Source organism: Piliocolobus tephrosceles, chromosome 4, assembly GCF_002776525.5.
Source record: "Piliocolobus tephrosceles isolate RC106 chromosome 4, ASM277652v3, whole genome shotgun sequence".
Taxonomy (NCBI): domain Eukaryota; kingdom Metazoa; phylum Chordata; class Mammalia; order Primates; family Cercopithecidae; genus Piliocolobus; species Piliocolobus tephrosceles.
In genome coordinates this window covers 10,770,019-10,784,825 of record NC_045437.1, presented here as the reverse complement: position 1 = coordinate 10,784,825, position 14,807 = coordinate 10,770,019, and the positions used below count along the sequence as shown (strand labels likewise).

General features: G+C 38.3%; 1 protein-coding gene across 6 annotated transcripts in view; it reads left to right on the top strand.

Moving 5' to 3' along the window:
- CTNND2 (catenin delta 2) overlaps nucleotides 1-14,807 on the top strand; it is a 933,747-nt gene that overhangs the window by 517,917 nt on the left and 401,023 nt on the right. For 4 of the 6 annotated variants that reach the window (XM_023218279.1, XM_023218276.2, XM_023218277.1 and 1 more), the window contains one exon: nucleotides 5,298-5,470. The exons of the other annotated variants lie outside the window; for them this stretch is intronic. Coding sequence is in view for 3 of the 4 variants with exons in the window: in XM_023218276.2 (XP_023074044.1) it covers nucleotides 5,298-5,470 (173 nt within the window). In the remaining variant the exon portion in view is untranslated. The remainder of the gene's footprint in view (nucleotides 1-5,297; nucleotides 5,471-14,807) is intronic. 6 annotated transcript variants of the gene reach the window in all.

Sequence of the window (14,807 nt, the reverse complement as noted above, 5' to 3'; positions counted from 1 at the left end):
AGTTAAGTCTGATCAAAGTGCTTTGAACCTATTTAAATCAGTTCAGTAATTTTAGAAATAATCAACAATTTTTCTTATTGATTTTGTAATCTCCCATAACCCTTTTGTATATAAATTCTACTATCTGTTTCCTTTATTCTTAATATTTCCTATTAAAATATTAGGAGGTGACATTTATGCAGCAGTTTAAGTTGGAGAATTAGTTTTGAGGTTGATGGAAAAAAGAATTTCAGACTGAGGAAATGGAGAACTGTCTCTAAGTGCCAAAAGATTTTAGCTTCTCATCTATTTGCTCTGCTATTAGTTTTGTTGTTGTTGTTGTTTTATTGCATACAGGCCATTTTAATGAACTGTGCCATGTATGTCTTGTTTGTAAGATGATGAAAGCTTGCAGGTTGTTGAAAGAAAACATAAATGATGTGTGGGGCAGCCCTGCAATAAGATTTTCAAGACCAAAAATTCCCATTGAAGGTTTTATTATTATCAGACCATGTGGCTATATAATTAGATAATCAGATAAGAATAACTGATATTTGTATAGCAGTTAAAATTTTTCCAAGCACTTGCACATCCATTATCTGCTTAGGTGTTCAAATTTGGAAAGATTAAAATTTGTCGTGACAGAATCCTGAAGTGTGTTTAAGAACACACATTCTGAAGCCAATCTGCTATTTTGTTTTAACCCCAGGCCCGTCAGTAACTGTGAGGGCTCAGTTAATGGATCCCTTAGTTCCCTCGACATCAGTGGGAATGGTTCTACCTTCCTCGCTTAGATGTCATTAAAATTCAATGGATTAGTAGATGGAAACTCCTCAGGACAATCCTTGGAACTTCCTAAGTACTCAAAAAAGGTTAACTGGTCATTACAGTCACTGTCATCATCATCTGTGGTCAAATAAATATGAAAATGGGCTAGAGCCCAGGTCTGTGGACGTCCAGTCCTGGATTTTTTTCAACACATGTTCAGATACTCCGTTAGTGTGGTTGTGACTTACAGAATAACTCAGGAATGTCACATTGTAGACCTGTGGCCTCTTCTGTATTATTACGAAGTATATTCTTTAATTGAAGGTCTACTGTATTCTGAAGCAGATGTTCAGCTAAAGCAGGCAAATATTGGCAATTCCACATAAAGTCTCTTTAACACTATGCAAACAGAACAAGTGCACATAATCATGGAAACTCTAAAATACTCAGTTAATCTGATCAGAGGAAGCTGGCCATATTGTGTCTGTGTTATATATGTCTGTGTTGATATGACCTATAAATGGGCCTGAGTTTTTATGCAGAAAATTAACATTTCAACCTCTACATCTTCTGAGATTGATTTTGTCCCACGAGTAGCGGACAGCGAGTTTCCTCTAGCCAGCACCTGGAATCTGTAAGCAGCAATTCACTGGAGAAGCAACACGATCTGACGCATGAAGCTTTCTGCTGGAAACAAGTGGATTTCTGTTTACACAGGACTTTTTCAACCTTAAACTGCTGATATGTATTTATGACTTAAAGAAACAGTGCTTTGATGTTAAACAACAGCAACTTTTCGACTTGGAGACAGAAGATAAGGATCCAGGCCTCTTCATGTTACCATATGGGTGACACTGGCTAACAATTTAACCTCTCTCTGCCTCTGCTCGTACTTCTAGGACAAAAATGAAGATCATGCAGTTTTTTTTTTTTTTTCCCCGCAGGTTGCTGTGTAGTCTCTAACCAATTCATGCATGTGAAAACATATTGAGACATTGGTGTTACACTAAAGATCCTTGCTTCATATATCTTCTTAGGGTTAATGGGATCAACTTTGTAGTTCCCTTGGAATTTCTTCTCTCTATCCAGTTAAGACTAGTGGGTTTTGTTCAGAATGAAGACAGAAAACTGTCTTAAGCATTATCAGTTTATCAGGAAATGGTTTCACCTTCTCTTCCTGGCTCACGGGGTGATTCATTTTGGGAAGACTCTTGGGCTCAGTTCTGAGGACTGTTCCATCATGGAGAAGGGTCAGAATGGTCAAAGAAGCCACTGTGACCCCTCAGGTCAGTGTCTCAAAGGCAAACGGGAGCATGGCTTCCGTTCTCTGTGGCCGCGAAAGACATGATGATCCACTGCTGCCCACAGTTCAGATGTCTTCTGGAAATCATTGCATTAAAGATGCAATTTTTGAAGCAGATGTTCTGCTAAAGCATGCAGTTTAATGTATTGCATTAAAGGTGCAATTTCCCTGGGTGAAATGTTAGGGCCCAGCTTCTTTCTCTTCCTCTACCATTTCTTTCCATATTACCTGCATCCTTCAGGTCATAGATTCCATAGGTTCAGGACCACAGCCTCGTTTTACCTCTAGCCCAAGCAAGGCTTGATGTAAAGTCAAAAGTTCCGGAGAAAAACAAAGTCATCATTTAAAGCCCAAAACTATAAATGCTTTTTAAATCCTGAGCAAATTTGTATTTTCTACCTCATTGCACAGTAATATTAATAAAGCTAATCGAAAGTTAGTTACATTTAAATTGTACTTTCATTATAAAGTAATTAAGAATTGTCCTAAAATTTTCACCTGTTTCATATATTCATATGCCTGTGCTCTCTAAAATTGGAATGAATAAATGAGACTGATTGAAAACCTAGTGAGCAGTGGAAAAACATCATTCTAAAATGCGTACACAGTTTTGGCTATTGTCTTGACTGTTCTGTCCTTGCCAGGTGATATGTCAGTGTTGTAATATTCTGATACGTTGCTCATTGTTGCAATTACTTTTGTCAGAGTACATCTAGGTTTCAGTGCTTGAGATGTATGAATAGAGTAATGAGATAGAAAATCCTGGTTAGTTTTCATTGAGTACTGTTCAAATATACAACTGATTCTATAAAAGGTGACTAGATTTCATTATTCTATCATATATATTCTGGGAGCAAGTAAACCATATTTTTAATTGAAATTCTTTTGAAAAGGGACTTTACATTGTCATTAGAAGATCCTGTATAGACAGCATTTGTAGGTTTCTGGAGATAATTGTATGAGTCTCTTCAGAATATACAAAGTTATTTAACTTGCTAACTACATATTCAAAAAGTTCATAAGAGCAATTCCCGCATTCTCTTTGAAGGACAAATAATGAGGAATGCAACTATCTGTTTTAAGATAATGCTAAACTACTTCCATGAAATTAAATATTTTGTTTATGTGTTTATTTTCTTTACTTCATTCTATTGATATTTCCAAAGGTCTGTGCACTGTCGTATCTGCTGTAACCTTCTTTTAACCTTAGGATGCATTACTATCTCAAGGGGGAGGAGAGTATGGCCAGTGCAAGCCATTATGCCCAGGTAGACTGTACAAAAAAGAAATAGCCAAGAAAGCCTCAGCAGGCAGCCCCACATTGTCAGATAGAATGGTGACCACCCAGCTAAAAGGGCCTTTGCTTTTCCACCACAGCTCACTCCCACCATTAAGATGTGACCTTCGGAGGAACCAAGGGTAAAGCCCTTAGCCACAGTTGTCACTGCCTTCCCAGTGCCCACCTCCTTCTCCGCTTTACAGTTAGTCTCCACTTGCCCAACCTCCAGGGGCTCTCCCATATCTCAGCCTGCCTGTCACTTGGACCTCAGACATTATTCTTTGACTCCGCTGGGCCTGGCAGCTTCCATAGCGGTGATGGGGACAATATGTTACTGGCACCCAGAATCAAACTCTAAATGCATCTCCCGTCAGAGACTTCCTTATATTCAGTGATTTAATACCATTAGGATGGAATAAATGATTTTTTTTCCAGGCTATTGGAAACGTCACCATCTGGTACATACTGTTTTCTCAGGACTGGGTTTCTTAAAGTAAAAGTAAAAGGATTGCAATTGTACTTTTGTTATACTCTTCATGATGAAGTTGTGGGTGGATGAAAACACTTTTATTTCCTTGCTTACCTTTTTTTCCAGAAACTGCATAGATTCCAAAATAACTGTACTAGTTAATTGGCATATTATTCAATATAGAATACTGATGAAAATTTATCTTCATGTTGTTTCAAATACTGATGAAAAAATATCTTGATGTTGTTTCAAAGTTTTGTCAGAAAATCAGAGGGATTGGGAAGGCTTTAAGTGCCAAAGGTTTTATGAACCAATGTTATTTGAAAGAGGATGCATTATTTTTATGAAAGGTGATCCACATCATGTCTCACTGAAAATATAAAGTCATGTTCCATTCTTAAAAAGAAAAAAATAAGGAACATGAAATCTGCTCATACTTATCAGAAGTGATACTATTTATTGTCTAAAACAGCCAAAGAGGGAGATCAAGAATGATTTAATGGTTATGCTATAGTCTAGATGTGTATTATTACCCTCGAATATGTGACTTTGTACTATGGTGCAAAGAAACAGGAGAAAACTTGTTTTGCCAAGTTTTTGCCACTAATACACTCTTCTTACCCCAGCCCCTCTCAGACACACACAGTAGAAAACAGCAAGCACATTTACTGTCCTCCATACTTATTTGATCCCGAAAGAGAGTATTAAATTTGTTCAAAGAAAATTTGCTTAAAAAGAAAATGGGAAAATGCAAGGATCTCATCTAAATAGAATATAAGAAAACAAAACACAATTTCATATGCAACGTTTAATTAAATAAGACCAGAAACTGATTCTTCATCCCTTGTAATATCAGCTACATTTGTGGCACGAATTTGAACACTGTATGTTCTCTTTGTTCTCCTACTGTGCACTGCTGTGATGGGAAAGGTAAGCAGTCATCAGGGATGATGTGAGGCGACGGTGAATTCCACATTGCACAAAGAGCTATTAATATTTTAAACACTGTCTACCCTTCAGGCACTGAGGTATTATATCACTATTTATACAATAGAATTTGTCAGTGATTGGAAGGTTTCGAGTGTTTTAGCATCTCAATCATGAAGTAGGAGATATAATTATATTAGCGAAATTAACAGGTACCGAAAAGTGGAGTTTTACATTATTTCAAATGTTTCTGATATTGTCTGATCCCAAAATAACTACTTGATTAACTGATTTGTCTCATAAGAAATGTCTCTATGTAGGTCAGGATGAGATCATTTGAAAAATCTACTCCTTTGAGAACTGTTAAACCACCATCAAAAAAAAAAAAAAAAAAAAAATCTCATTTGAGAGCTGGAGTCAAATTATATGGTCATTTTAGTTCTCAGAATTTTAAGCGTGGATGGCTGGAATCATGTGCATGTGATAATTCTAGGCTACTCTCAATAAATAATACATGTCATTTCTGCTTCACTGAGACTGTCACTGACTGTTCTAAATGACTTTCAATGCAGGGCCCAGCCTGCTCTCCCAGAGTGCACTTCAGCTCAATTCCAAACCTGAAGGGTCTTTCCAGTATCCGGCCAGCTACCATAGCAACCAGACCCTGGCCCTGGGGGAAACCACCCCTTCACAGCTCCCGGCCCGAGGCACACAAGCCCGAGCTGCGGGCCAGAGCTTCAGCCAGGTAGGTACCCGGTGCTGCGTGGTGTCAGTGGACTCCAAGGGGACAGGTGGGGAACGGGCATGCAGTGGATGTGGAGGCCCAGCCTGCCTTTTTGTCGGTGTGTTCCTCAACTTGAGGGAAATGCCCTTTGGTGTTGTGGATGAAGGAAAGAAATAATAAAGTACAATTATGGAGTAATGCTAAGTTACAAACATTTTCTTTAGAAATATCTATGTGTTGTTCATGCTGTACCTGTCTTATATGTGTTTCCCTGTGTGAGTATGTCAGCATCCATCTAGTTACTCCCTCTATGTCTATGTGTGATATCAGTTGATATACATTTTGAGTTTGTGAGTGTACTCCGGAAAAAATAGAGTATTGTGTCTCCTAAAAGAAGCATGAGGTTCCTCTTTGGGTTTTTTATATAAATATAAAGAAACATACTATAAATGTGTAATCAGGTAAACAGAACTGTTTGGAAAATAATTGTGATGAGTTTAGGCATAGCTACATTTTGTGAGGTTGGATTTTTAAATGTGCTCTCAATTGTTTCTTTAAGGCATGTGCTTGATCTTACAGTTTCACTGCACAAATACGTTAGCTGCAGTTAAAACCAACTGTTGGTAAAAAGAAGCAGCTACCAATCTGGAAATAATTTTTTTTCAAGAAAGATGCAAATGTTGTTATATAGAAGAGAGGAGAGAGAGCATGCTAATATTTTAGTTTTTCTAATTTTGCGGTACCCACCAGAGTATAATTTTGATCATCCCACCAGAGTTGATTTATTGGAAGGCTCTCTTGTTTTAAGCTTATTTTCAACGACATAAGCCCTTTTAACTTCTGTGCTTTTGCTTCTGAAGAACTGAAAGCCCCACACCGTTTTCAGCTGACAAAGTTAGTTTCAGCCCTTTTGCATTTATTGGGCACTGTCTCTTCTAGGAACCCTTCCTCTGAAATGCTCGTTATGCACCACTGGCTCTGTGACCCCTGAACCCATCTCTTTTACCAATTTATTGATGTTATTCATCCATGCATTTCTCTAACTAAACTGAAAGCTACTTGAGGACAGGACTTTTTTCATCTTTGTATCAGAAGCACCTGGCAGGCCACATGGCTTCAAGAAACGAATGCAGAGGTGAGAGGCAAAGAGGGTTGACAGCCTGGTGCAGTCATTACTATGTGCTCATTTATGTGACATTCACATTATTGAAGCAGGAGCTGAAAGTTTATTTGGATTTCCACTACTGACGTTAAATTATTGTGCCAGAAACAATTTTTAAAATATGATTACCTTCTTCAAGAAACATCCTTGTTCATCAGTGGCTTTGTTAATTAAGTTTTACCTTCTCACACTGCTGAATGATAGGAATGTGGGTGAGAGGAACTAATAAAACATTCCACTGAGGTAAAGGGCCTGTCCCTCCACCCACATTCAAAGTTGCTTTAAAGTTTAATCAGAAAGGGTTACGAAGTTATAAAGACATCAAAGCTCTGTATCTGAAGTCATCAGAGTTATAGTTTGAAGACATCGATAAATGTAAATGTTCAAAGATATAACTTAAGTTTGAGGCAAATGTTACTGGTAGACTCATTTACGTGGCAGTGGGTAGGATGCACAAGTCTGAATAATCAAACCAGAGTTGAAATGTTCTAATTCACTCTACTAACAGAAGGGAAACCATTGTGGAATATCTCATTTATTTAGCTCAGTGGTAGATATTGCTACTATAATTTACTTTAGCTGTGTGCTGAAGTATGAAAGACATGCTTATTGAATATTCTGTGGTGCCTGTGACTTCAATGTAATGTCAGAGAAACGTTCAACAAATAAGCCAGAATTTTCACTCTGTTTTTAGTGTTATAGCCTTGAGAGAAGGGAGGCCACATTCCATTCCAATAATGACACTATTGTTCAGATCCCTCTATTTGAGTGGTATGATATTTTTCTTTTCAAAATTCTGATCAGTGTTAAATCTTACTCCTTCAAGCCTAGGTTAATTTTTACAATATCCTGTAATAATAAATTGCTGCAAGGCTTAACATAATTCAAACTATGGCTAACAGATGTCAGGCCAAGTGAGTATGGTCAATAATCAATCAAAACAAAAATATCCTATATTTTTTTGTCTAAAAAACTGTGTAATTCTAAAGCAAAGCAATGATCTTTTTATCTAGTTCATAAATTTAAATGTAATTTCAAAGGAGTATTATACATGCTCAAAGATTCTAATTTCAGTATTTAAAAATCTCTATTCAGCATAATAAATGCTTATTCAGTGATCGTCCCCAGGATCTACAACAGGCCCTGATGATATGTGCGTAACCCGCATTGCCCCAACTCATCAGCCCAAAAGTCAAGCTGTAAGCCACCCAAATTGCCATAAAATATTTGTTCTCTGACGTCCCTCCAGCTGAAATTCTTTAACATCATTCTTCTGAGACTTCGGAGGAGTTCATGGAGCTGGTCCACAGGAGAGAGAGTGGTCTACCTTTCCCATCGGGACCTCAAGGCCATTCTAGAAAGTGACCTGAGCTAACTTATAGATATCCTTTCCCCACTGCCAGCACTCTGCTCAGCTATGCTGCAAGCTCCTGCCCGAGCCTCTAAACAAGTTGTGTAGGTCACCCCTCCACAGACCCCTTCTTCTTCGAGGTCAACCTTCACCTTTGTGTTTCCAGGTTATTCTTTGATGCATTCAAGACGTTTATCATGTGCCAATTGATGCCATAAGACTGTGTGCTTGGGATGGAGAAGTAAAGAAAGTAGACACGATCCCAGTCCTCAAGGAACTTCTGTTCTAGCAGCAGGGATGGAGATTCAGAAAATCAGCACAGCAAATAAGTAAACTGCACAGTACCTTAGAAAGTGGTGGTTTCTATGGGAAGGAAATGGATACAGACTAGGGTAAGCAAGATCCAAAGTGCATGGGGGAGTGCAGCATGATAGGGACCTCGAGGAGACTTTTGGGCAAAGACATGGAGAAGAGGAAGGAAGCTACATGGCTCCCTCTGCACAGCAAATGCAGTGGCCCCTGGATGGGGCAGCCTGGCATGCTGACAGAGCAGTCATTGGTGGGATTCCATTTTTACTGGGAGTAAAGTAAGGAGCCAGTAGAGAATTTCAAGCAGAGGAGCAACATGATCCACCTTATGTGTTAAAAACATTACTCTGTCATATAATAAGTGATATCCTATAGTTAGTTGCATTTAAGTCTTTTCTCTTCCTATTAGATTGCCCTGCTGCAAGAGTGAGAATGATGCTAAGACTTGCCTTCATATCCCTCATAATTGACCCAAGGTTCACCAGATATCCATCCGGGTTCTGCCAACACCAGCCTGTTGTTTTATAATTATTCTGTGCAGGTTTGTGGGTGGGCTAGAAGATAAAGAAGGTGGCTTTCCTCCAGGTTCTTCCTTCTTCCACTCACATAAAACTTCCATTGGATTATATGAAATGCTAAATATAAAACTTCTGGCAAAGAGGAGCCAAAAACCAACTCTAAACATGTTGGGTTTGCCCTATGTCCAAACATAAAATAGTTTCACCAAGTATTTTGTCCCTCAAACAATAAAGCTATGCAAGAAATATAAAAGTATACATCTGTAGACAGAGCACTGGCAAAGGAGTACGCAAGCCTAAAGATTTAAAAATCTTTGCATATTCTCCAATAGAATTGAACAATGTCCACAACCACAATCTTAGGGAAATGGTCTACTTGAATGATAGATGTCTAAAGTAAAACTGAACAGTGGTAGGTGTTCTAGAAAAGCAGTACACTTTTTGAGAAACAAAATTTCCATTTCTTTTTGATCTGGCTTATCTATTTAATGTTGTGCTGACTTTTATGTCTTAAAAGTCCTCATTAATGCTTTATCGTAATCATAAATACACCATCTGCTCACTTCTTTCAGAAGGAAATGGGTTCATTGTGTTTGGAATATTGCTTATTGGTACACACTCATGCAGGTGGATGTGAAGGCTGAGGGGATGGGGAAGTTGAAGGAGGAGCAAGTTTCCTTTAAACACCTCTGTCTTGAGTGTTGAATAAAAAGGGTGGTAAAGACAGCTAGTAGAATTTCACTCCCGGCTGCTTAATTATGAAATAAGTTGTTGTTAGGTAAAACCTGCAGAGAAAAGTTACCAATAAATTTGGAAAACACAAAAATTGCAGAGATATTTTTAACGTAAATGTATACATTATGCAACATTTAGAAGAGAATTCATATTGTTTCACATATTTTCCTTGGCGTATTTGCAGGAAAGTGGCAGAATATTTGTTTTTAAGATAGTTTTAGGATGATTCTCTGTTGTGCATCCCTATTCCTTGCTTTGCTTTCAAATCTTTTCTCTTCATTTTCTCTTTGAGGATAAGTATATTTCATTTGGTTTCAATAATGGAAGCATTTCTCATGGCAGGGAGGGTGGATATGTGTTTTGCTGTAACATTTTCTCTTCTGAGCAAATATTTGGGCTGTTGCAGTTATATTAAATGAGCCTCTTGCTGAAATACAGTTCTGTGTAGTATATTTTTGCCAGTGCTCATGTAGGTTTTAAGAAAGAGTTTCCATCAAGAAATCTCTCCTTACATATTCTTTAAGTTAAATTTATAAGTTACTTAGTCATTGTTTATTTGTTTTCTATTTTCTTTCCACTGGTAGACCACAGAAATGGCCATATGAAATACTTTTCAGAACATTTACTGATAATGATCCTAATCAACTTTCATTAAAGGGAGGTCAAAGGGAAGGAAAAATCAGTACTCAAGGATGCAAAAATCTACGTCACCATGTTTGCACTTGTGACTTAGAGATCTGGGGAAAACGAATCCATGGCCACCGCCTTCTAACTGCACTGGCCAAGACAAAATAATTTGCAAAATTTCTCTCTCTTGCCTTCTCTCTTGTTCGTTCCCTCCCCATCCTCCATAATTTTGGGACCCTTGGGCAGAAAGAAAGCAGTGAGCGTGGTTTCTATTATTGTTTCCAGGGAGATAGTTGCTTTTATGGTCTTTTGGATTGGGATGTTCCCATCTGAGGAAAGGAACTTCTTCCAAGAACCTTGGGTTTTTAGGTACTTAAGTTCAGTTTGTTGTGGACACCACCTTTCAGTGTCAGTGGGATGTCACCACCAGGTAAACCCAGCCCTTCTTTCCTCACCAACAGTAATGATGCCAGTGGTGATGACTTCGGGGAAGGTGTATAAACTGTGCATAGAAGCTGTCTCTTCTCTTATGTTACATACTAGCTTTTACCAAAACCAGCACCCCTCAAGAGAATCCTCAGACAAGGCCCTGGATGATTTTATTTAGTTATTGCCAAAATCAAACTTTTCTCACAGTACCAGAGTTTTCTTCCTTTGGAATTCAAGAATGGCATTCCTTTGGAAGATGGTTTGAAAAGAAAACTTGTCAACATTTTTTGAGCAATGGTGCGCATGCTCAGGCAAATTCATTACAGCCCAGGGAGTAAGTTCAAGGCACACAACTTATTTGGGGAGGTAGATTTGTTTTAACTGCGCTATATTATAGGAATATTTCATGTAGTCCTAAATATGATTGTTTGCATTTTGGAGTTGGTGATTTCTTCATGTTTCAAAGTTGTGAGAGTAAATCGCCTTGTCTGTCTTTGTGTGCAAGCCCAAAGCTCTAGACAAACTTACACTAGGAAAGTGCAACAATTTCTCAAAACTGTTAATCAGCAGCACAGAGCTGGTATGATTCAGTTACCTTACCAGAGTGCTTTCAGTAGAAACGGACTTCTTTGAAGATGTCATCTTTAAGCCCTGCCCTGCTTTTTATTATGCAGGATTGATCCTGCCTTTCTTAACTCACTGAAGGATTAACTTTGTCATTGCTTTTACTTTCTCATGGCCCTGTCACAACTTAAACCACTCTGCATTGAGACATCTTCCTCACACACAAGCTCCAGTGTCTTCCTCCCACATCTCAGTCCATGGCCACATTCATGTTTTGACTTCTCTGTGGCCCTGGCCCTGTGGCCTGTGCCTTCCTCTGAATGTGCTCCCCAGCTGCACCTGTCATAACCCTGTGCTTGCCTGGGCACACTGCTCCCTGCGGTGACCTTAGGTGCCACCAGCCAATAGTATCTGGAAAAGGAAGACATCATTAGCAACTAGGTTTGCCAGTCCGATTGTAATCCCAGGAAAACAGAAAGGGATGAATACAGTGAATGGGGGAGCAGACTGCTGATCCCGTAAAGCTGGACTCAGGGAAGCCACAAAACAAGGACTCCAGTTCTCCATTCCTGACACTGTCGGCCCGGCTGCCCAGCATCCTGGGCAAATATGCCTCCTGTCCCAGAACTGGGGGCCTTGCTGACAATTTAAGAAAACTTGGCAGGTCTGAATGCATCTTCACAGGACTGCTTATAAATCATGGGCCTGCTTTATACAATGTGCTTTTGCTTAGTGACAGGGCTTACTCATGATTGGAAGTCCAGATGCCTTAGAGATTACAGGCTGTCAAGTCTCTTGTTCACTGGATATGAGCATTGGGGGAATTTGTTTTGTTTTGTTTGCACTGCCAGATCCCCAGAGAATGAGAATTGAATAAATTTTCAAGTTCTGAGAATTGTCCCCTTATGACTCCTCTGCCATTCCTACGCCCTCCATAGAAGATTCAGCATGAAAGAATCTGGAAGCAAATGTGCTCGGCGCTAAGACCAGTGCCACTTTCTGGTTTAAGAGTGCCATATTCTCAGGGGCTCCTACTCCCCCAAAGAACAGTGTCTTCATTGTGTGCCAGGCAGTATTCTGTACAGACAAAAATACATCATCGATAGATCTCCAAAATAACATCAAAGTAAAAATACTCCATATAAGGGAATTGTTGAGAGCTCTTCAAAAACAAGCTCCTCATTTGGACATGGTGTAGACAGGTCGAGCATCCCTTGTTTGAAATGCAGGGGATCAGAAATGTTTTGGATTTCAGATATTTGGGGGGCGAATTTAGAATACTTGAATATCCATAATGAGATATCTTGGGGATGGGACAGCCCCCCCAGTCTAAAAAAGAAATTCATTTGTATTTCATACATAACTCGTAGCCTGAAGGTTATAGTTTATATGACATTTTAAATAATGTTGTACATGAAACAAAGTTTATGTACATTAAACCATCAGGAAGCAAAGGTGTCAGGTGTAGAATTTTCTACTGTGACATTCATGTCAGTGCTCAAAATGTTTGGGATTTTTGGATTTCAGATTTTGGATTTTCAGAGTAGGGATGCCCAGACTGTAGTAGGCTCTTGTTAATGGTTTATTGAGTCAGTGAGTAAATTAATACATCAAACTTGAGTACTGTTAATTAATGGCTATTGGAATAATGTACATATTCCCTAATTTCCCATTTCAATATTTTTTATACTATACTTTGTGAATACATCCTCCCCTTAAACAGTTCTATAAAATAGGTACAAATGCATCTGCAATTACACAAGAGGCCTCAATATACCACTAAGTATACTCACACACACACACACACACACATACACACACACACACCATGTAATGTAATGTAAAAATTGTGACCCCGAATATATCCTGAATCTGATCCATCTTAAACATATGTATACAGATAACATAGTTTGTGATAGCTTTGATGAGTTAATGTTCCATATTTTTATTGAAAAAGTTCCCATAGGAAACAAGAACTGAACTACACTTAATGTACACCACACTCTGCCTATCAGAAACTGTTTAATCAGAACATCTCCTTGATGGGGTGTTTGTCTGTGAACATCCTGCTTCCTTGTCCATTTCTCATAAATGGGTTCCTCATTTTGAAGGAGTGGGAAAGACAAATAAAGTTGCCCTCTAGGCTGAGAGTGATCCAAAGAGCTGAGAATGAAGACAGAGTCAAGAACTGTCTCTGCCAACAGCCTAGATTGTGTGACCAAGGATGGGGTCCAATCTATTGCAAGTATATCTAAATTTGTTATATCATTATTTTTATTTTCAGAGTCACCCATCAATAAAAAATTATTTCAACTGTCTTTGCATGTGCATACATTTCCAAATATCCGCAAAGAAGCAGTGTGTGGTAGTCTTTAGTTTAAAAAAGGAAAATGAAACTTTATTTGAATTCTACCTTTTAAATCAGATTTGCAGCTTTATAGTGCTAACATATTTTTATGGTAGAATTGAACTTTCGTGACACTAATGAACGACAAAGTGAATACAATTCTGTATGTGTTGAAATGTGTTTCGATTATTTCTAATGCAACGATGGGTAGTAATAAACTATCCTATGATTGTGCAACAGGCTTGAATGACAGCCTCAGGTATCCTTAACTGACAGAGAGTTACTAAATCAAATTCGGTAATGAAAGAAAACATAAGCACAAGGGTGAAAAGAGGCTCCCCCAAATTTTGTTTTTATTTAAATGATGCTACAAAACAAATTCCTCTGTTTAGCCAAAGAATAGTTCTTAGGCATTTATTACTCTAAAAGTCATTGGAATGGAGTATAGCACCTCTGGGTTATTTATTGTAAACTGCAGAGGGGCTTAGACAACTGTGCTGTCCAAGACGGTGGCCGCTAGTCATGTGTGGATGTTTAACTTAATTAAAGTGAAGTGTGTACTAAAGTTCCTCAGCTGATTAGCCACAGTTCAAGCTGTCAATCGGCCGGTATGTTCAGCAGTGCCATATTGAGCAGTACAGATTGCGAACATTCTATACATTGTAGAAAGCACTGCTGCTAACTCAACCAGTGTAGCTGGTGCTCCTGAGAAGGCGCTCTAACTGACGATGGCTTCTTACACAAATGGATTCAGGAGGCTTTTTTGGAATTGCATTTTAGTACATAGTGGACAATACCACTTACTATGTTAAACAATATATAAAATTTTATTGTTTATAGTTTTCCTTTTTTCATGCCAAAATTATTAGCACTTTACCAAGATCCTATAATATCTAAAAGACTTTCAAACTGGTTGCTATGGCTTTTCAAAATGTCTACAGCTCATGTGGCGGTTCTCAAGGCTTCTACAGATTGGGGTCCGTTTAAGAAAACATAGGAGACAGTCATATTCAGCACTTAGTACTCCTGAGACTAGATGTTTTGACAGATGACAAGAAAAATAAAATATTTTTAAAAAGTATTAAGGTTTTCACAGGATACATGTTGTTCTAATATTTAGATATTAGAATGAATCCTGACTTCATATTCTCATTTACATTGGTATGCTTTAGTTAGTATTTCTTTAAAATTATGCTATTTGGTAATGGCATCATTAGTATACTCTAAGGTTGTTTGATTAACGTTACATATCCAAGATATCACAAAAAGTTTTTGTTTTGTTGTGAACAGGGAGCAGAGAGTGCTCCTGAAACCTT